General features: G+C 27.9%; 1 protein-coding gene across 4 annotated transcripts in view; it reads right to left on the bottom strand.

Annotated features, from left to right (window-relative positions):
• Window positions 1–20,579, bottom strand: part of LOC100208548 (potassium voltage-gated channel subfamily C member 1) — a 58,414-nt gene extending 37,835 nt beyond the window's left edge. Inside the window, exon 1 of one of the 4 annotated variants that reach the window (XM_065801305.1) lies at window positions 20,494–20,579. In XM_065801305.1, coding sequence (XP_065657377.1) covers window positions 20,494–20,504 — 11 coding nt within the window. In that variant the 5' untranslated portion in view covers window positions 20,505–20,579. The other 3 variants (XM_065801304.1, XM_065801309.1, XM_065801307.1) reach the window with 3 other exon arrangements.
• Window positions 20,580–22,448: the final 1,869 nt, after the last annotated feature.

The following is a 22,448-nucleotide window of genomic DNA, read 5'->3' as shown; positions in this document are numbered from 1 at the left end:
CAGTATTATCATCCATAACTACGTTAAATATTTTGGTTTTACAAACATTTTAGGGAGTATCTCTTATTTTTAGGTTAGTACTTAAGTTTTGAAATAGTTTTTCTTCTCTTTTCAGGAAGTCTTTAATTCTATATCAATGTCTGATTCATTTTCCCAAATTACACTGGATACAAATTCAATAAATGTTTTTGCCCCTGCGCTGACTGGTAAAAAATCTCTTTGGTTTTCTTTTAAAGAATTTATCGTTCCATCAATTTTTCTCCATGCTTGAATATAATCTAGACCAGATGTTTGTCGGTAATCTGATAGAGCAGTAGTAAACTTAAATATTTGCAAAAACATAATTGCTGTTATTACTATTTCATAACGGGTAAGTCGACCTAGTAAATTTTGAGCTGTACTTCTTACGTTGTTTGAAAAATCATTAGCAATAGAAATTTCATAAAGTGCAAATACAATTTGCACATACAAAAATTGCTTTCTGTTATCATTCTTGCTTCTTTCATTCCACATATCGCTACGACCAAATATCTTAATACTGCATCATTTTTAGACCGCCATTGAGTTTTACAAATATTTATCAAGTTCTGATTTTCATAACCATTGAGTCTTTTATAAGATTCTTTGAAAAAAATAATTCTTGAAGAAGTCCAAAAAAAGAAATGTAGCTGAAGAAGAAGTAGTCTGTTGTAAGATTTAACACATGAGCGTAGCACCATGTATGAATATGCGTTGAGGGCACTTCCTTGAGTTTTGCTTAAATTCCTTTATATTTGTCATTCATATTGGCAGCACCATAAAAAGCATCTGCTACACAATTATGTAAATAAATGTTCATGAAATTTAAAGTTAATTTTAATAAACCAAATAAACCCTGCCCTGAAGATGAAATCACGTTGTTTAAAGCTACAACTCGTTCCGTGACCGAAACTATAGACCTGGTGCCTTTAGTTCTGTCACTAATATACTGCAAAACAAATACACAATAATCATGGGTAGATAGATTCATAGTTGTTGAATAAATACCAACTGAATTTACTTTTTCAGATATTTTTGATATTAATTATAACATACAGTTAGTTTGAATAATGTTTGTACAGTTGTAGGACTTAAAAAAGTAAACAAATTTCCTCTAACTTTTTTATCGATATTTTATTATTCCAATAGTAAGCCACTTTTACCTAGAGTTTACTGTGTAGTAATTTCAGAATCCTGTCTAAATATTATTATTTTATAATATATAAGTATATAATATCAACTAGGTTCACCACACCAAATCTAAAATAATTTCGACATAAATTATTTTTAATTTATTCAAATTATTTTTTTTTAATAGTTTGTATTACTAAAGTTTGAAATATTCAAGAAGTTGAAAAAAAAAAAAGATTATGATATGAAATTATTGAATTTAACTGAAACTACAGGTGAAACTATTTGGTTGGGGACCCATGTCTTATAACTTTTAGGAGGGCCTTCCGGGATTTTTCCGGTATGCGCCTGTATATATATATATATATATATATATATATATATATATATATATATATATATATATATATATATATGTATATATATATATATATATATATATGTATATATACATATATGTATATATATATATATATATATATATATATATATATATATATATATATATATATATATATATATATATATATATATATATGTATATATATATATATATATATATATATATATATATATATATATATATAATATATATATATATATATATATATATACATATATATATGTATATATATGGCAAATAAATCAACCTGTGAATTGTTTTTTTTTTGTTAGTTTAACTAACAAAAATAAACTGCTATATTAGAAAATAGGAACTTTGTTTGATACTCAAAGAAGAAATAAGTTATTTTAAAAATAATTTATCTTTTTGAATATTAAGTTAGAATCGAAAATTTAATGTTTTTTGTAGTTGTTTAAAATAATTAGTTCTAATTATTGTTTATAATTTTTACTTTTATTACGTATATTTTAAAAATTTTCTTTTAAATGCAAGAGTACTTCAAAACATTTATTTCACAAGAAATTGAAAATGATAACTGAATTTAACAAGAATTTACAAACTGAAAATAACAAGAAATTGAAAATGATAATTGAAAATGGAAATATTGTGATAGGCTTTTATGATGTCATGAAAGATATTCTTCACACAACCTTTAAATCATCCATTAAACAAGGTTCTTTCCCGGACTCTCTGAAAATAGCAAAAGTAATTCCTATTTTTAAGACAGGAGACCCGACCAATATAACAAATTACGGACCTATTTCTTTGTTCCTAATTTTCAAAAATATTAGAAAGAATAATAGTAGGAGAGAATTGCGAGTTGACCCGGACAAAAATAGTATAAAGTTGAAACTTTGCACAGAGGAAGTAGACAGTCTCTGGATGAGCGTAGAAAAAAAGCCTCATTGATTGCGCAACGGGAACATCCCTTTTGAGGCAATTTGGGGCAAAAAATAAGCTAATTTTAACAACACCAAAATATCATTAATTATATATCGTTAATTCGAGAATTTTATGCTGATCAATATTTATATAAGAACTATGACTTGAAAACAATTATTTTTTACGTTATTTACGTTTGAAAAGTGAAAAAGTGTTAAAAGTGAGTGCCGCGCAAAACTTCATTCGATTTTTTGTTTTCAAAAGTTTTAGTTTTACTCCGAAAAAAGGTTGTGTCCTATTATATTGAAACCATTATATGGAAAAGTAAAACTTACAAGTTAAACGTTACGTGTAGTAAAAGTTTTTACATTTGAAAAAAAAATGAATGCTGTTTGCGTATTGTGCAAGCTTGCAGCGCCGTACTATCGCAAGTGCAACAAGTGCAATCGCACTGGGCCCCCTATTAAATAAATTAGAAAAACTTCTCCAATACCATAAATTACTACGAATTAAAAGAAAAAATTTTTTTTTCAGTTTCTGCACAGGGCCCCCAAAAGTTACAGCACGGCGCTGCAAGCTTGGGTTTGACAAAGAAAGTTATGTCAAAGTATATGGAAAAGGTCTCAAAACATTGATTCGATTAAGCAAAGAACGGAGTATGAATGAACTATGCAGGTTAAAATTTGTTTAAATATACAATCTTATAAATAAGATTTTTCGCACAGTTTGTTAAATTAATTAATTAATTAAGTTAAATTAATAGCTCAATAATTTTCCGAATCATTTCAAATTAGGGTCTGCCCATTATTTACGTCAACAAAATAGGGAGGAAGTGGGTTTGAACTTTTTTGACAATTGTGACACTCGGGAGGGGGAGGTCAAGTAAAGTTGACATCAACAATGTTTTTTTTGTTTTTTGTTTTCAATTTTATTACTCAAAAAACGTAAAGTTAGGTTAAGTTTTAATTCTAAACTCAATTGTAACGTAGCTATAATTTGAGAAAGATTTTTGCATATTTTTAGTTTTCTTAGAGACAAGTTCCGACAGAACACGCATAATCATACAATAGTACTAGTTCATCATAGCTGTAGAAGAAAGTTTGTCGTAAAGATCAATCATTATACGTTCCAAGAAAGAAACTACGATCCTCATTTGAAGAGGTATTTGAAATGAAATGAAAATGTTTTCTTTGTACTAAAAAGGTAGATCACAAACATTCCATGATTTCGAAAGTTGAGACCATACCATTAATTAAAAAAATGATTGAACGTTCATTGAATTGAGAGAATGATTGGGGAAATGCTGTACATTCTTGTTTGATGTCTTGTTATGATCTTGTAGCGGAAGAAGCTATTTATCATATTTCGTGTATGAACAACTTCAGGCTTAAAACTAAAAGCGACAACCAACGTTGATGCCCATTAGATCTCATTATGTTTGAGAATTTTGAGAAACTCTGTTTCTGGTTAGAAGAAGAAACTGACTGCGAACTTTATACTCTTTCAGATGTGCACATTAAAATGAAAGAACTTAGTAATGGTTATCCGTGTTACTCGACGAAATCTTTAAAACGAAAATTACTTGAACATTATCGTGATCATATTTTTTTTGGAGAACTCTCTGGTCAATCTAATTTAGTTTTTTTCAGAGATATGGCTTCTTTTGTTATATCGAAATTTCAAAAAAAGAAAGATCACACTAAAAATGATATTATTTCTGCCGCTGCAAGTATAATTAAAAGCGAAATCAGAGGAATGAATGTCGATAAATCTGTATATCCGTCACTAGAGGATATAGGTGAAATTAAATATGGACTCAAATGGGTTCCAAAGAGTTTACAGCTATTTCTAAGCTATTTAATTTCAGTTAAGCTTCGACAAATTAGTTTAGGACAATGCATTGCTCAAGCTTTGCGACCAAGATCTATGATAGCACCAATTCCATTTGGAATTGGAGTAGATATCGATAAATCTTTTGAAACAAAATGGCTTGTGGATCACCTTTACAAATTTGGATTTTCAATTTCCTCCGATGAAGTTAAGTTGTTCAAGTTATCTGCTGCAGTTAGTAGAGTAAATGCCGTGCAAGAACAAGAGCCGAACTTCCTACATTGGGTCGCTGATAATTTAGATCACGACATTCGAACATTGACCGGAAAAGGAACGTTTAACGGAATGGGTTTAATATCAATATGTTCGTCTTCTAAATACAATTATGAAAGCATAACACGTTTGAAACCTAAGTCTATTAAAAAATTATTGATATGTCTTTAAAAATAACGCCTTATCACGGATCAAGCTATCAGGGTTTATTAAATGTAAGTTTTAAACCAATAAGAAATATTGTATCTGAAGTATTCCGTGCGCCCGAAATGAATCTTGATCTTATTTGGCATGTGGCATGGTTTTTTAGTTCAAGAAATAGTCCTCACCCAAACTGGTCAGGTTATATGATGCATACTACATCACAATCAAAAACAGTTTATGAAAAAGCATCCATAAAATTTTTACCTATTATTGACTTAAATTCTTCAGATGAAACATGCATATATTCTACACTATTGTTCATTATTGATGAAGCCAGTAAATATAAAATAGTTACTACCTGCGTTACGTTTGATCATCCATTATGGCAGAAAGCGTTTGGTGTTATAAAAGATCAGAACCTCAATATAGTATGTCGACTCGGAGGGTTTCACACAATGATGAGCTTTCTCGGAAGCATTGGAAAACTAATGGCAGGGACTGGCCTGGAAAAAGTTTTAGAACAAGTTTACTTTGAAGATACAGTAAAACATATGCTTAAAGGAAAAGCTGTTGCAAGAGCTTTAAGAGGTCGCATGTTGGTCCGGAGTGCATTGATGTCATATTATGCAAAATGGTATGAATGAGGAAGAGTTAATCAGACTTGATAATGCGGATGCTTTCAAAAATATTGAATGTGCCATATTAACCTATACGGAAAAGAAGTCATATGAATCACGCACAGCAAAACTTTGGATCTTGTACATATACTATATAAGTATCATAAAGAAATTTTTAGTTGCAGAGAGAACTTGTAACTGGTACTTGCATCTTCAAATTATCTCAAAAATGCTAAACTTATTTGCCGCATCAGGGCATTCAAATTATACCAAGTGCTTCAAGTTATATTTGCAAGAAATGCAATACCTTTCAGAAACGAATCCATGGTTACATCAACAATTCTTAGATGGTCGTCACGCAGTGCGCCGATCTGAAAGGTATTGGGCTGGCCTATCTTTTGATCTTGTAATAGAGCAGACCCTGATGCGGTCTTTTAAATGCAATGGTGGTTTAACTAGAGGTAGAGGACTTGATAAAAATGTACGCAACCTATGGACAATCAGCATCTGTTATTCAGCAAGTGTTCATGAAGCAATGCATAAGTTATCTGGATTTGACATCGGAGTTACGGAAAGCAATAAAGAAATGGGTGTTAAAAGATTAGTATGTGATTATGAACATTATGAGTTGTTTTATGACTTGTTTTCTGTAAGAAATCCATTCAATGCTGTCGATAGAAATCTATATTCATTATCTACGGGTCTTGTGTCAGTCAATGGTGAAGATCTTGTCAATTGTGACGAGGCTGAGAACATAGGTGTTCGTCTACAAACATTTCTCAGCGGCCTTAAGTTCAATGAAGCAAAGTTTAAAAAGAAGAATACATTTTTTTCTTTGGATGTTTTGACCAATAGCGTAAAGCTAGACAAACAAACTGATTGTTGTGTCGATCCAACACTCCTTTTTAATAGACTTGCAGCAATTGCAGAAAGAGAGGATGTAGTTGAACTATATTTTGATTATGAGCTTACTCATCTCTCACAGTCATTATTTAAAAATAACCATCTTTGCGCAAAGTGATTCTTCCTGACGACGAAATTAAAGCAAGTACAAATGTCAGTTTGTGCAAATATGTCCTTGATGGAGGTTCCTTACTCCACAAAGTTCTTTGGAACAAAGGTATGAGGTTTGTAGAAATTGTTGAGATCTACATCAGCTACATAAGAAAAAATTATGCCACCACTTATATTATATTTGATGGTTATGATAAGAAATCTTCAATTAAATCTAATGAATACATCAGAAGAAAATGCAAAGGTTCTTCCCAAAATCTTGTTATAAGAGAAAATAATCAAGTTCCGTACTCACAAGAGCGTTCACACAACTTTCCGTACTCACAAGAGCGTTCACACAATCGAATTCACACAACAAGGCACAACTAATTTTACTTTTGTCAGATTACCTTAAACGAGATGGATATGAAGTATATATTTTCAAAGGGGATGCTGACACGAAAATTGTCTCTAAATCGTTGGAAGTTGCAAAGGAAATTTCACCATGCATTGTTGTTGCTGATGATACTGATATAGCAGTTATGCTAATGTATCATTGGAAAGATGAATTAAATAATATTTTTTTTTATCAAGAAAGAAAGAAAAAACTCTGGAGTATTAAAGACGCTCAATCTCGAGTAATGGATTTTAAAGAACATCTGCTATTTGTTCACGCATGGTCAGGATGTGACTCGCCATCTTCAATACTGGGAAAAGGAAAACCTAGTTTTTTAAATTTACTGCAAAAATCCAATAATATACAATCAGTATCTGAAATTATTTTGGATTACTGGGCAACCAAAAAAGAAGTTGGAGAATCTGCAGTAAGGGCATTCATTGAACTTTTTGGTGGAAATGCAGAATCTTCGTTAAGGAAAATGCAGTTGGTATTTGAAAGTTTAATTATAATTTTGTGGATTTAAGTCACTCATTTAGATTTAGAAAGTGTCATATTTTCATAGTGTTTTTTTTAGGTATTTAAAATATAAACAAATGGTTTTTGAAGGAATTATTAAGCCAGAAAAGTTACCACCCACAGACCGTGCTGCTTATTTTCATGGTCTTAAAGTTCACCTACAAGTTGTTGAATGGAAAATGCTAGATGAATCTTTTAACTTGGATCCTAAAGAATGGGGATGGAAGTTAGATAATGGTTGTCTTCTTCCAATACCAACAGACAAAGATGTGGCACCACCCAATATATTAAAAGTGATTCGCTACGATTGTAAAACTTCGTCAAGAAATATGTGCGGAACTAATATGTGTTCTTGCAGGAAAAACGGATTAAAATGCATGTCTGCATGCGGTGGCTGTCATGGGCAAGACTGCAGTATAAACAATAAAACGGTAAATTTTTTTTTTAAATATACACATCATCTTCTTTAAATATTTTTGTTGATTTTGGAATACAAATATTTTGCATTTTTCGGATTTTGAAATTAAAGAAGATTCAAGTGATGAAATTGAAAACGAGAGAAATTTATTTGATGATTTGTTTTGAGAAAAGTAAGATATCGGACATCTAATTTTAAAGAAATTTGCATTTAAGTCTTAAAGTTATTTTAAAAGAATATATTTTTTTCTAATTTTTTCCCATTTAAAATTGCGCACAGACAAAAGTTATATTATTATGTTTTGAAAACAAAAAAATATAACATTTTAACGATTTTACACTTTTCAAACGTAAATAACTTAAAAAATAGTTTTTTTTCAAGAAATAGTTCTTATATAAATATTAATCAGCATAAAATTTTCGATCCAACGATATAAAGTTTATGATATTTTGGTGCTGTCAAAATTGCCCCTTTTTTGTACCCCAAATTGCTCTAAAAGGGATGTTCCCGTAGCGCAATCAACGGGGATTTTTTTTACGCTCATCCAGACACTGTCTACTTTCTCTCTTCAAAGTTTCAGCTTTATACTATATTTGTCCGGGTTGGACCCTATTTTTCGCTAATTCTCTCCTACTATAATGCATAACAAAGTGTACACATACCTTATTACCAATAAACTTCTTTACGAAAATCAGCTCGGTTTAAAAAAAACAACTTAACCGAACATGCTATTCTTCAATTAACACGTTGTATTAACGAATCTTTTAAAAATCAAAAATTTACTCTTGGTGTTTTCATTGACTTGTCAAAAGCTTTTGACAAGGTCGATCATAATATTTTGCTTAAAAAACTTAAATATTTTGGCATAGCAGGAAAAACTTTAAGTTGGTTCAAAAGTTATTTCTCCAACCAAAAGCAATTTGTTTTTAACAAAGATTCCCAACTTCAAACATAACATGTGGTGTCCCACAAGGATCCATACTTGGATCACTTCTTTTCTTTATATATATAAATGGTCTTAACAAAGTATCCAATTTAAAGACTATAATTTTTGCAGACAACACAAACTTGTTTCAGCCACATGAAAATATAAACATACTTTTTAATAATATGAACAGACAACTTAAAAAATTTCATTTTGGTTCAAAAGAATAATCTTTAAATGTCGAAAAAAAAAAACGGATACTTTTCCATCCAAACTATCAAAAACAGATACTGCCTGTAAATATGCCTGATCTTTTTATAGACAATGTCATCCTAAAAGGAGAAAAAGTGACAAAATTTTTAGGAGTTTTTATTGAAGAAAATTTGTCTTGGAAATCACACATCAATAATATTTCTAATAAAGTTGCAAAAAACATTGGAATTCTATACAAATCTAGAGGTATTTTAAACAAAAAGCAATTAACACAATTATATTACTCTTTTATTCACTGTCATATCAATTATGCAAATATTATATGGGGAAGTACACATAAAACTAAACTTAAATCTCTTTATTGGCATCAGAAACACGCAGCTCACATAATAAATTTTAAAAGTTGTTTTTCGAACTCTGAACCGCCTTTTAAAGAAATGGACGCCTGAAGTGTTTATCAATTAAATGTATTTAATGTTTTGTGTTTAATGTACAAATGTAAAGAACTTATGTCCCCCGATGTTTCTGTACACCTTCACATAATTAAACCCCAAAACAAATATTTCCTACGTAATAATAGCATTTTAGAAAAACCTTTTGCAATAATAAACAAGCTCAATTTTGTATATCTTATCGTGGACATTTTCTCTGGAATGAAATAGTACGGACTAATTTTGTTTCTTCATCTAAATTGACCTATTCCTTTTTCAAACAATCTATTAAAAAAAACCATTTTTTCAACATAAAATATTCTTGATTTTTTTTGATTTTTTAAAAAATATTTTCAGTTGTTATACAGCATTTTGTTATGTTTTATTTTGAATTTCACTTCTGAAGTATGTAGAGTGTTAAATTTATGATATATTTAGTGATTATATATTCTCGGTATATATTTATTTTATAAAGTATATAGATGCTTTTATTGTAGAAGAAAATAGAGTTTTGTTAAGGGCTTCGTGATGAGGTCATTACGATCTTCTTGAAGTCCTGCCCGTATAATATTATAAATCTTAGTGTAAATAATATTATACGGCAAATAAATAAAAAAATAAAAAAAAAAATAAAAAAATAACATTCGTCAAATCAAAACAAAAACATTTAAACGTTTTAAAAAGGAAGATGTTTTAACGTTGAGTAAATTGCTATGGAAACACATCTCAACATCATTGCATTATATGATCACGTAATGTGGGAATCGATAAAAAATGGGAATAAATTACATAACGTCATTTTTTAAAAAGTATTTTAACTATTAATGTTTATTGTAAAGCTTTTTATATAAATGCGATTATGCTTATTATCACTGAACATGTTCGGTAATGTTGCAACAGTTTTGCTTAAGTAAGCAGAAAATCATCAAAGTTAAAAGTTGAAAGTAAGCACGTTATTTGCAGTTACTATCATTAATATCTTACAATAAAAAAATTCAATTACGATGATCAAAAAACTTTTAAAACAATTCTAATAAACTTTTCCACATAAAATATATTTTCTCACAGAAGCTATAAAAACTTTAGCTTATATATGTTATTATTAGAAGATGAAATGCGATATTATGCAAAAAGGAATAAATATATGTATAGGTAACTAATGCGCCCACTGCGATTCTTTGACAAAAGATCGTTTTTCTTAAAATGTTCTTAATAAAAAACAGCAACAACTTTTTTTGTGATAAAACCCCCAATAAAAAATAAGTACTGGCTGTGTTATCTAAACTCCACCTCCTTGTGGTCTCATCATCACTATCATCTTTATCATCATCACCATCGCCATCATATATATATATATATATATATATATTATATATATATATATATATATATATATATATATAATACTTTTTCTACTAATTTATTATTGCTCTGTTTTTTTGAAAACACTGAGCACTCTACCTTGTAGAATACATTTAAAAATATTCGCACATATATATATATATATATATATATATATATATATATATATATATATATATATATATATATATATAAATATATGTACATATATAAACATACTTTTATAATATATGAATGTATATAAGTGTTTTTTTAATGTGCGTAAAAAGCATGACCACGCAGATATGCATTATCTATAAATGGATTTACAAGAACTAGTGACAAATTTCAAAAAAATCTGAAAGATTCCAAAATTATTGAGAAAATAAAATATCAGTTTTTGTTGTGTTTATTTTAAATCATATGAAAAGTAATGATATATAAATGACCCATTAATTTTCGGTTATTTTTATAATAAATAAAAAACTGTAGATCATAGAAAAAAAGTTAAAAGAGAGACAATACTCACGTGTTTATATTGCAAACTTTTGTTCTTACATTAATAATAATTATTAAATATATAGTATATAAAAGTTCATATATTTTATTGTTAAAAAAGTACCTGAAAGTCGCCTCATTGTTTATCGACTCATACATTGTTTGCTAAATAAATTTATTTTATTTATTCAAAGAAATTGTAAGTTCAAACGCGGTTTTAACAATAAATGAAGACTTAACCATACAATTCGAACTTAAAACTAAATAAAACGATCAAAGTCTTTGAAGGAATAATTTTAGGTTATCTGCAATGTTTGAAGAGAAAACAACGAAGTCTATAGAAATAAAACAATGAAACGTTAATATCCGTATCAGTATTTTCTTCAGATTGTTTTTTTTAATAACTCGATTATTAATTCACTTTTTGTTCAATTTTGCCTTTTATGAATGATATCAAGTATAATATCATGCAAGATTATATTAAGTGTATATTCTATATAATTAAATATTTATGTATATATTAAATCGTCGCATATATAGCTTAATTAACTACTTCTATATCTTATTTTTTTCATACAATAAATATTAACAAGTGACCTGCTGGTTTTTTTTGCGTGACTATCTTATACTTCTAGAAGAAAAAAATTTTTTTTTTTATGATACTTAGTGATGTCTGAACGGAACGTGTTAAATCAACGGCCGTTGTAATCGATCAGAACGCGTTAAACGTGCAATTGTTTTAAATAAACCTTTTAACTCCAGATTTGTGTTACCCCAGTTTCTTTTTATTTAGCAATGTGGTGTTTTTTATTTAGCAAATTATAAAATTATTTTATAATTTTATAAAAAAAAAAATTAAAAAAAAACCATTATTGTAATTGAACAATATAATATATCAGTCGTATAATTCAAAAATATTTTTTTTTTACTGATTACCATTTAGTGTGATCATATGACATCATATGACATCATATGATTATCAATCTATTTATTGTATTGATTGTACTTAGTTTTGTTCCGTTCGCAGTAACCAAAAAAACATTTGATCGAAATTGATTTTTTTTCAACACTGTGCGTTGCGATATTTGCAATTTATAAATTTTATTTAAAATTTATTTAGCAGTTAAACAATATAAATAAATTATAGTAATAAAAATGTTTGTTATAAATGTTAAAGTAGTTTGAAATTACTTATAAATATATTTCATATATAACAAATATATGATGTGTAGAAATGCAAAAACATTTAAAAAATATATATACGTATTAAAAAAAAAGATTCAATTTCAAAGAACCAGGTGCGGGTTTTTCCCGCAAAATAATGTCCGCATATTTTCCCGCAAAATAATGTCCGCATATAAATAGCTTTCTTTTTAATTTTTTGTACTTTAGTGTAATAATCAAGTTCATATTAGTATAATTACGTATAATAGGTAATTTCATTCGTCAGTAAAATAGTCCAAATTTGTATAATAGTCAATTTAAAACTTTAAAAAATTTATTTCAATCTTTTTTTTTCTGCGACCCATTTATTACGTAAACTATTTACGCATAACAAACGGACATAATAAAATTAAAAAATGTCTAATATCTTTAGTACACCATGTTTTTTTAAAAAAAATGTTATAAAACCTGTTACTGACTTTGTTACCATTACAAATAAGAGCTATTAGCGCCATTATTTTAAACTTCTTCCAAAATAAGAAATGTCTGTTTAAAATGAAACTCAGTATCAAGTTCCCTAATATGTAATATTTTGTAGAGATATTGGTCCACTAAATAGTGATTAAGTGAGGTTTTTAGTTTGGTTCAGATTTGCATGGCACAGTCACGATATACTTAAGCCAATTTTTATAAATACTTAGCATGCATAAAAATATTTGAGTTTTTTAAATACATAAACAGTTTAACTTTAACTTTCGATTGTTTGTCCTTTATTGTAGCATTTTTTGATCATATTAATACTAAAATCTTTGTTTTACGAGAGTACTTATACTGCAGAGATGGAGTATCATTTTTTAAACATGCTTTACCATCTTTATAAATCTTTTTCTTATTACATGTCAATATTAGTGAAAGGTAAAATTAAAAGCCGTGTAGATTAAATGCTTTAAGAAGAAAAAAAAAAAAATTGCCAAGAGTTTATATTTAAGACAAAAATAAAACTAGAATTGTAAATTTAGGCGTATTTCCGGTTTTAAGGCTACAAAAACGACATTAAAAATAAATGAAAAGCATAGGTTAAAAAAAATAAAACCAAAATATGATGCTAATATTAAGGCAAATAACAAGGCGATTTCTAAAAAAATATGCTTCTAATGGGGATTATAATTTCTTCTAATAAAAATATGCTTCAAACAAAATTTCGTATAAAAGAGTGGGAGAAGATGTTCGACACATTGATTACAACTGAGTATGATAATTTTTATTATGTTGTTAAATAACGTCAGATAACATATTCACACTAATAGCGTTCACTTTACGTATAGAGAATAATGCTCAATTGTACCTCTGGATAAATTGTTAGGAGGGACAGTTGATGGTTACGAAAATATATATGCAACGCAATTGAATATATGGCATTTATTTGTTTATATTTTTACTTGCATAGTTTCAATGAATGTTGTAACATAATCATTTTAAATATTCATGTTCAAATATATTTCAAAAATTGCAGCGTTATGCAAAGCTGTAACAACCATCTTATCATAACCAAAGTTTGTACAGCATTGAAGAAAAATGTGCGGCCGTGGCGTAGTGGTTAGAGTTCTTGCTTTATAAGCAAGAGATCCAGGTTCGAAACGAGCCTTGGACTTATTTTCGCGTCACGGTAAGGAAGGAGGCGTGAACTTTCTGGTTAAATGCACATCCGCGGTGCTCTGTGACAAGACCATTAGGTCTTGTTGGGGCACCTAAATAACAGTATAAAAAAAAAAAAAAAAAAAAAAAATGAATGTTGTCTGTTATATAAAAATGAGTGTTTTTAAGTGATAGTTACCAGACCAGAAAGGTATAAAAAATTAGATTTGCTTTTCAATTACCTTTCAAACACTTTAAGTAAGCTGCTGCATAAAAAATGAGTAGCTGTTTAGATATTTTTATAAACACATTATATTTTTATGGATTTAGCTATCCATGTTCCTGTGATAAAGCTATCACCTTTATCACTGGCATCTGGTGCCAACAATGGCAATAAAGACCTCCATAGTAAATACTTGTCTAATTTTTTTTCTTTAATTTCATTCTTTGACTTCTTCCAAAATCAAATTTAATTTTTTCTTTTTTCAAAATATAGGATTATTGCTGAGCAATTTCTTTCTTTAGCACTAAAGTTCATCTAAGTCTAAATAAAAATAGTTTTTCTGCATATGAACCCCAAAGATAAGGAAAAACCTTCCAAAATTCAAATACAACCTCCTTATGGCAAAGTCAGTGACAGAAGTGATTGAGTTATTGTCATTAACATCACTTATACTTTTTAACAGGTAAGTTAAAAAACTTACCTATAGTTATACTTACAATAAGTATAAGTTTTGACTGTGAATAGGTGTGTGTGTGTGTGTTTGCGTGTAGTTAATTAAGGTGTAGTTGTTAAATAATGTTTATGTTTTCAATAATTGTTATTTAATTAATAGATTAAGGTAATATTTAAGTGTTGCGCCTTCTTACCCCAGTAATGCCCTTTTGTTTCTTCATAACGGCCTTATAATATATTTTTATATATGTACAAAGCTATGACGTACATATGACTATGACGTACATATGATTATGAAGTACATAAATTACAAAGTTATGACGTTGATATTATGTGGAAGTTCACCGCCCATGCCCTAGGTATTCCAATCATCACTGAAAATAGATTAATAAAATATATAAAATATGGAATTAAAAGCCTAAAGTAACACAACATTAACGAACCATAATAAACTTTTTACTTAACAAAATTTCGCTTATTATTTTACTTCTCAACTAACTTCAGTTAAAATTTACAAGTTTAAATAATGACAATTTTTTTAAATAAAGGTTTTGTCTGAACTTTGAGTTAATATATTTATGAGCAAGTTTTTATTTTTTTATTTTATTATTATATAAAACTAAACATTTTTCTTAGAATTTTAAACTTTTTTTATTATATTTTTTAATTTGGAATTCTTAATCGTAATCATTAAAAACTGTTATATTTTAAATATTTTTGTTTGTGGGTTTGTTTTTTACTTTATTATTGAAAATAAATTTTAGATAAATTTTATCTTTATTTTTTTCAATTTTTTAAATTTATATTTGACAAGATTTTTTAATGAAAAGATTTGATAATTATGTTATTTACGGATTATTGGGGGCTTGGCGATAAGAATATTTTGTCTTCTAGTTGTCTCCGCCATTTGCTAATTTTACAAACTAGAGAATTGTAATTATTTTAAACATAAAACTTATAAGAATTATGAAAAAGATATATACATTTTTTATCAAGACCTGTTATATAGTAAGTCATGATACGGTACAATGTTTCTAATTACAATATTGGCTACATAACAGCGTTTGTTATGCGACGGTTATGAGCATAATATGACCAGTTATTACTACAGTGACCTGCTTTGACCACAATGTTTAACGAAAAAATGATTTGAAAACGAATTATTATATATTCAAGTAATAAAATTGTTTTAAATTTTCTTTTGGATTTTATCTTACTTAAAAGAATCAGACATTTTTTTTAACTTTATTTTTAAACATAAATATTTTTAGACACCTTTAAAATTAAAAAGAAAATTGTTACAAATATTGCTGTTATGGTTACTGTTATTGTTATTGCTAACATTAGTATTGTCTTTATTTTTATTAGTATCCTGTGGCGTTTACTTAATATTAGCTATTGTACTATTTATAAAACAGCTTTGAAAGCTTTGTTTGACATGTTGATGTTTAAATTTTTGTTTAAAAATACTGATATTGATTGATTATGCTGCGACATTTTTTCATAATTAAAAACCAATCTTACAATTAAAGGAATCCCGTTTTAATATTGTTAGTCAATTATTAATGAATTTTGTTGACATAAATATTATCGTAATTGTAAAATTCAAAATATGTAAATTGTAGAATACAAAAAAAGTTAAGGTGTGCTAAAGTCCCAAGCTTGGATACTGTGGGAATGTATAAGACTAATAATAACACTGTACAATGCTAAAATAAATAATCTTATTTTGATATTAAGCTGTAAAAGATGGCTATGCAAGATTTGTCTCCATTATTAAAAAGATTTTCCATTCGAAATTGCTCTATATTAACTTAACGATAAAATTTTTCATCGGCATGCTTGTTAAAAATTGCTACGATAGATCTAATTTTGGACCAATTGCCAAAAACAATCTTAAGGAAAAGTTAATTTCTTCAATATAAATGAAAACAAAAAAGAAACTAGTAAAAGTACAATAGAACTTCCATGATTTCTAACTAAGCAAAAAATCCAAACCTTGGGAAAGACCGGGGTTATTCGACAGCAAGGGTTTATTAACAAATGGCATTTATCTTCAGAGCAATTTATCAAAAGCACCAGAAATTACATCAAATCTTCCTAAATGACCATTTCATACTTTAGTAAAGTATTATAAGGATTTGCGCATGAGCAGAGGAAGTATTAGAATTTATGTGTTTTTTGGACAAAAAACGTAACTTTTAAATCATTGCTTCCATTTTACTATATACAAAGACAATTGTAGGTCGTGTATAAAAAAGATAATTTTAAAGACAATAATAATTGGTATACCATTCCAGGTAAGTTTTTTTTAATACTTGCCATATTTTAGAATCTATTAGGCGTATATTTAAAGAAAAAAATCTCTTGTGGTAAGAATGCAAAGTTCTCACGGGGGCAAATTGACTCGTAATATTTATTGTGGAATTAATGATTTTATATTTAATATGGAAATAATGAATTCATTTGAAAACAAACTAAATATAAAGAACGTTATTATAGAGTGGGCTCATCGAATTGAGGAAAAAAAAGAAAAGAAAACAAGAAGAATAGTTGTAAAAATACTACGTCACAAAGATAAAGTAAAAGTTCTTGATTCTTATCAATATAAAGGAATGAAAGTATACATTAGTGACGACTTCTCTTTTAGCCTACAATAATGAAAAAACTGTTTAAAAATAATAAAAAAAAGAAGACCCAACGGTTTTTTCGCAGAGCTCTTCGGAAGTGCATTTTAACTAGGAAGTTCACGCCTCCTTCCGTACCGTGATGCGAAAAAATGTCTAGACCTCGTTTCAAACCTGGATCTCCTGCTTCTAAAGCAAGTGCTCTAAACACTGCATTACAACCGCAATTCAGCTGTGACGCTGTGGTTAGACTTGTGGCTCAAAACCAAGAGGCCTTGTGCTTTTAAATAAACACTCTGACCAGGATATTAATTTTTATGGTAATAACGAAGTATTTCAAAACTTTGACACTTTATATTATGACCCTAATTCTGCAAACATAATGGAAGGAATGGATGGAGAAATGGATATAAATTTAATTTCAATTTTGCATTTAAACAGGGGTGTTTCAAAAAAAAATTTTAAGTTGATTTTAACATTATTAGTTTAGACACGGCTCCTCAATCATCATCAGTGATGCTATGAGCAGCCGTGGCGCAGTGGTAGCGCACTTGCTTCAAAAACAAAAGATCCGTGGTTCAAACCCCACCTCTGGGCAAGTTTTACGACATCGATTAGGAGGAGGCGTGGACTTCCAATTAAATGCTCATCCGCGGTGCTCTGTGATAAAACCATTAGGACTTCTTGGGGCACCTAAATATTAAATTAAAAAAAAAAAAATGATATATCGAGCCCAAAACAAATTTTCAGTTGTCAAATTAATAAGTAGTTCATACATTTAAAGGTTTTCGAAAGAAAAGGGTTGTTGTATTTATAAGTAGTTATTTATAAGCTTTTGTGTATTTATAAGCAATTATTATTATATTTGTTAAACACCCACTATATAATACATTACAGTTACATTAATGATAAACGGATTTTAATCATCTTGGAAAATTTTCTTTAAGAATGCCCTCGAAGTATTTTGTTCCTTTGAGTTCCAGCACTCAATTTCAAACTTTAAAACTTGAAAATCCTTTTCAGGAATTATATTTTTTAAGACAAAAGTTTTAAATTTTTATTGCTTTACATTATTTTGGCTATATTTAGTTCATGACTAATGCAAAAAATTATCTAAAAAACGTCGTAGAGCTGTATGGTTTTTCAACCATGACATCACATAATCACACGTTATTCTATTTTTTAACAAAAGAATAAGTTTGGCTTGTTTGGCTGTATTGCTGTTTATATATTCTGGATAGAAATAAGGGATGAATATAATTTTTGCAATATTTTGAAACCTACAGGACTTTGGTGTGTTACTACCAACTATATCAAGCTTTTTCATTAATACTTCTTTATATTCACAAATCTCAAGACCATACATTAGTGTTGGAACAGCCAAAGTTTTATATAATTGGACAATAGAGCTTGAATGAGCAAAATGACTTCCAGATTGAACATGAGTTTGGATTACTGTCCTAAAATTTGGTATTCTGTGATCAATGTTTAAACGATTAAGTAAAGCAAAATGTGAAGTAACCCAGTATATGGTATTCAAGATAAAAAAAAGGGATTTGTGTTCAAACACTAATGATTGCTAATCATTGGGCATGGAAAAAATAATAAAATCAAAACAAGTATCCTCGCCTACGTATGCAGAGTAGATAACTTTCTCGATAAACTTCAACAATATTATAATACAGCATTTTCTAACTATGAGATGTGTCAAAAAAAAAATTTATAAAATCCATGCATAACACCATAAATTCTCATGAAAATTAAAAGCAACGGCTAAATGATTAATTTTCTAAAAAATAAAACATCAAACCCCAGTTTAATGCTTTTTGCTTCAACTAAGCTCTTAGATGGAGTGTATCTTTTTCGAAAGAAAAGTGTAGAGATTGATGTTATTTGTAGTAATGTAATAAAAATGTTAGTAAAATTCCTAACAATCTCTCTTTGACGTATTTTTAACCTATTTTTAAAAAAATGGGTTTATCTTAAGAAACTTAAAATTGCGAGGTTTATTCCTGTTTTTAAATCAGATATTTCTACTCCTGCAAATTTTTGACCGATTTCAATTCTCCCTTACTTCTCAAAAATACTAGAGTGAAATGTGTACAATCGGTTTTAAAAACTTACAAACAAATTAGATTTCAGTCAGGTAATTCCACTGACCATGCAACTATTAAGATTGTTCACGATATTAAAGGCATTTAACAAAAAGAGTTTACGCTCGGAGTTTTTAAAGATCTTGGCAAAGCTTTTGATACAGTAGACGATAAAAACTAAAAAATTATGAAATTCATTCATAAATTATGAAAACTTTTAATAAATTTGATTTAATATATTTATGATAATTATTGAACTTACAACAATACAATTTTATCGCATTGCTATCTAGAAATTGCAGATTTGTAGCTATCGATCGTATTATGGTATATTGCTGGCTACATATCGTAGCATTGTCGCTAGCTTAGTCTTGGTTGGCTATTTCTTAGGCACGTGATAAAATATAATCATATATATTGTAGGTTAAAAACAGGAATGTCTCTAACCTAAACACTTTCTTTAAAAGGTTCAAAGAAAGAGTAGCTCTAAATGTACAAAAATATTTCATGACTTACTACTGACTTCTGTCAGAAAGCCGAACGGCTGAACAATGAATAAAAACCCCAAAAAATTTTGTAATATTTCAATTATCTTATTTAAGATCAGAGAAAAGCCGTAGAAAGATAGTAAAATGCATTAGCGAAATCCAAAGTTTTCTGGTCTGATTTTTCAGAAATTTACGTAAAAAAAATCAATCAAATTTTTAATTAAAAAATATTTTATTTGGCTGTATTAAGTATATTATTTTTGTCTTGGAGGAATGAGTTTTTTTAGTTTTTGTGTTTCTTAAATGACTACATTTAATGTGTTACTTAAATGTCTACATTTCTTTATGTCTACATTTCATTATGTCGTCTTTTTAACTCAACTACTTCTGACTATTACTTTTTTTAGTTCACATAAGCGTCTGTGTTGAAGAAAGCAAATAGGATAATGTGATAATAATAAGATAATGTAATAGTAATAATGTAATAATGGTATGGATGTGATTAAGTAATATAACTTTTGCTAGCTAATCGCCACCAAATCTAAATTGTTACGAATATTGCTAGCTAGTTTCCAGACGATTTCCCACCAGAAATGTCTCTAAATGTATACAAATGTTCTTTCTAATGGTCTTTATACTTGTATAAATACTGCTTGCTTTATACTATGATAAACACAAACTTATAATAATTGCAACTTATGTTTATAATTATTTATGTCGTATACAACTACAAAACAAATGGAGAAGTATATTTAAAAATTTTGTGTAAGATTTTACCTTGAAATCATTTTACAGCTATATTTTCTATTGTCGAAAAAGCGTACAAATGTAAAAAATTTTGCATGCACATTTTTTAAAACGATCTTTTCTTATATTAAAGAAAGCGTCAATTTATTATATGCATGGTAAACAACGACTTTTTTTTATGTTATGCAAATGGTAATTAATTTAGCTTTTTTTTTAGTCGTCTTCTAATTATTAAATTATAGCTTTATTTTTAAACTTCTACTTTAAACATTCCTTTGCTTATTCTGTCTGTAAAAATAAAATCATATATATATATATATATATATATATATATATATATATATATATATATATATATATATATATATATATATATATATAAACTATTACCGTGAATTACCAAATAAATCTATAAATAAATTTCTTAATGTATTTAATTAATATACTTCTGCCTAATTTCTATTTTTATTATTTTTGTCTTTATTAGCTGGGCAAATAGCCAACTTGTTAAACTTAAAAAGATATTTACCATGCAGAATGAAATACAAAAAAGCTATCTTCATGCAAAGTAACTATTTTAAGATATGAAAATAATTAATTCATAATAAATAAACTTTGACACTTGTTTTTTACATTCATTTATATTGATAATTTTATACGAACAAACAAACAGTAACAATAAAAGTTGTCTATGAAACCTACTAAATATAAAGAACACAGATTAAAAAATCAAGGAATGTATGGAATGGGTTTAAAAATAAAAATATTCGTTTTTTGTAAACAGTCAATTTTAGATTTATAGTTTAAATAATGATTTAAATCAAATGAGAAGAATGAAGTAAGACATCTTCCTTGAAATCCTATTTATTTATAAATAAAGCCCAAATTCTTATTATATATAAACTTAAATGTAATTATATAAAATGACGACTATTGTAATTAATTTTTTTATAAGAAGCAAAAATGAAAATAAATAAAAATGTTGTTTTTTAAAATGCTAATACTTTAATGAATACTTTGCTTTTTCATTTTTTTGTTGATTAACCGATATTTAACCTGTTTAAAGATTATAATAAAATCTCTTTAATTAAGGTTAAACCCAGTTAAAAAAATTTAAAAAGTCATATTGAGTTTTTGTTTTTGTTAAAATTTACTTTATGTATGTCAAAAAAGGTTTTATTTTTGTTCCTGGTTTTTTTATAAAAATGTTTAACCGCCAGATGATGGCTTTTTATTAAAATGTTTAACAGCCAGATGATGTGTTATATTTTTACTGAGTCCTTTTTACGTCTACATCTTACGTCTAGACAAGTAGTTATTTGTAACTGCAGAGGTTTAGCCTCTGTCACATCATAGTAAGCTTGCTTTTTTTATTTTAAATTTCATTGTTTCATTATATTCAGATCAATAATTATTTTATTGACATTTTATCGGAGTTTCGAATTTTAAAAAGAGGTTTTTTAACATTTTTCAAAACAAAGTTAGGAAAATTTATAAAACGCAAGAAAACAATATAAAAAACTTTTTTTTTTGTTGATTTAAAGTCGCTTTTTTTCCTACAAATCAAGTTTTTTTCTAGTGCCTAACTGGAAGGAGAGTTTACAGTTATTTCCATAGGCAGCCGCTCATATTTATAGATCACTAATGGTGTTACAACACTGCTGATAGCATTGGGTTGGTTACTAACTTTAGTCAACGATTGGGGACTAAAGTTAGTCACCAACCGTTGTACGCAATTTTGAACTTTTTTTTTTAATGATACACAGTAGTTACAGGGAATCCTGCTTCGACCATTTTTAGAATCCAGTTCGCACTAACTATTTCCTCTTTATAGCTTAGGACGGTTTGAAATCTCTTTTTCTTTCAATGGGTGACTTGCCTTCCAATTTTTATTTTTGAGTAATTTTTAATACACTATGTTTTTTAGCTGCTGCCCGGACTGGTGTATTATTATTCTTTACACCTTGGATGGCTTCCTTCATCGC

The sequence above is a fragment of the Hydra vulgaris genome, chromosome 07 (genome assembly GCF_038396675.1).
Source record: "Hydra vulgaris chromosome 07, alternate assembly HydraT2T_AEP".
Taxonomy (NCBI): Eukaryota; Metazoa; Cnidaria; class Hydrozoa; order Anthoathecata; family Hydridae; genus Hydra; species Hydra vulgaris.
Note: the sequence above shows the minus strand (reverse complement) of the source record. Positions and strands in the feature narration are given on the sequence as shown.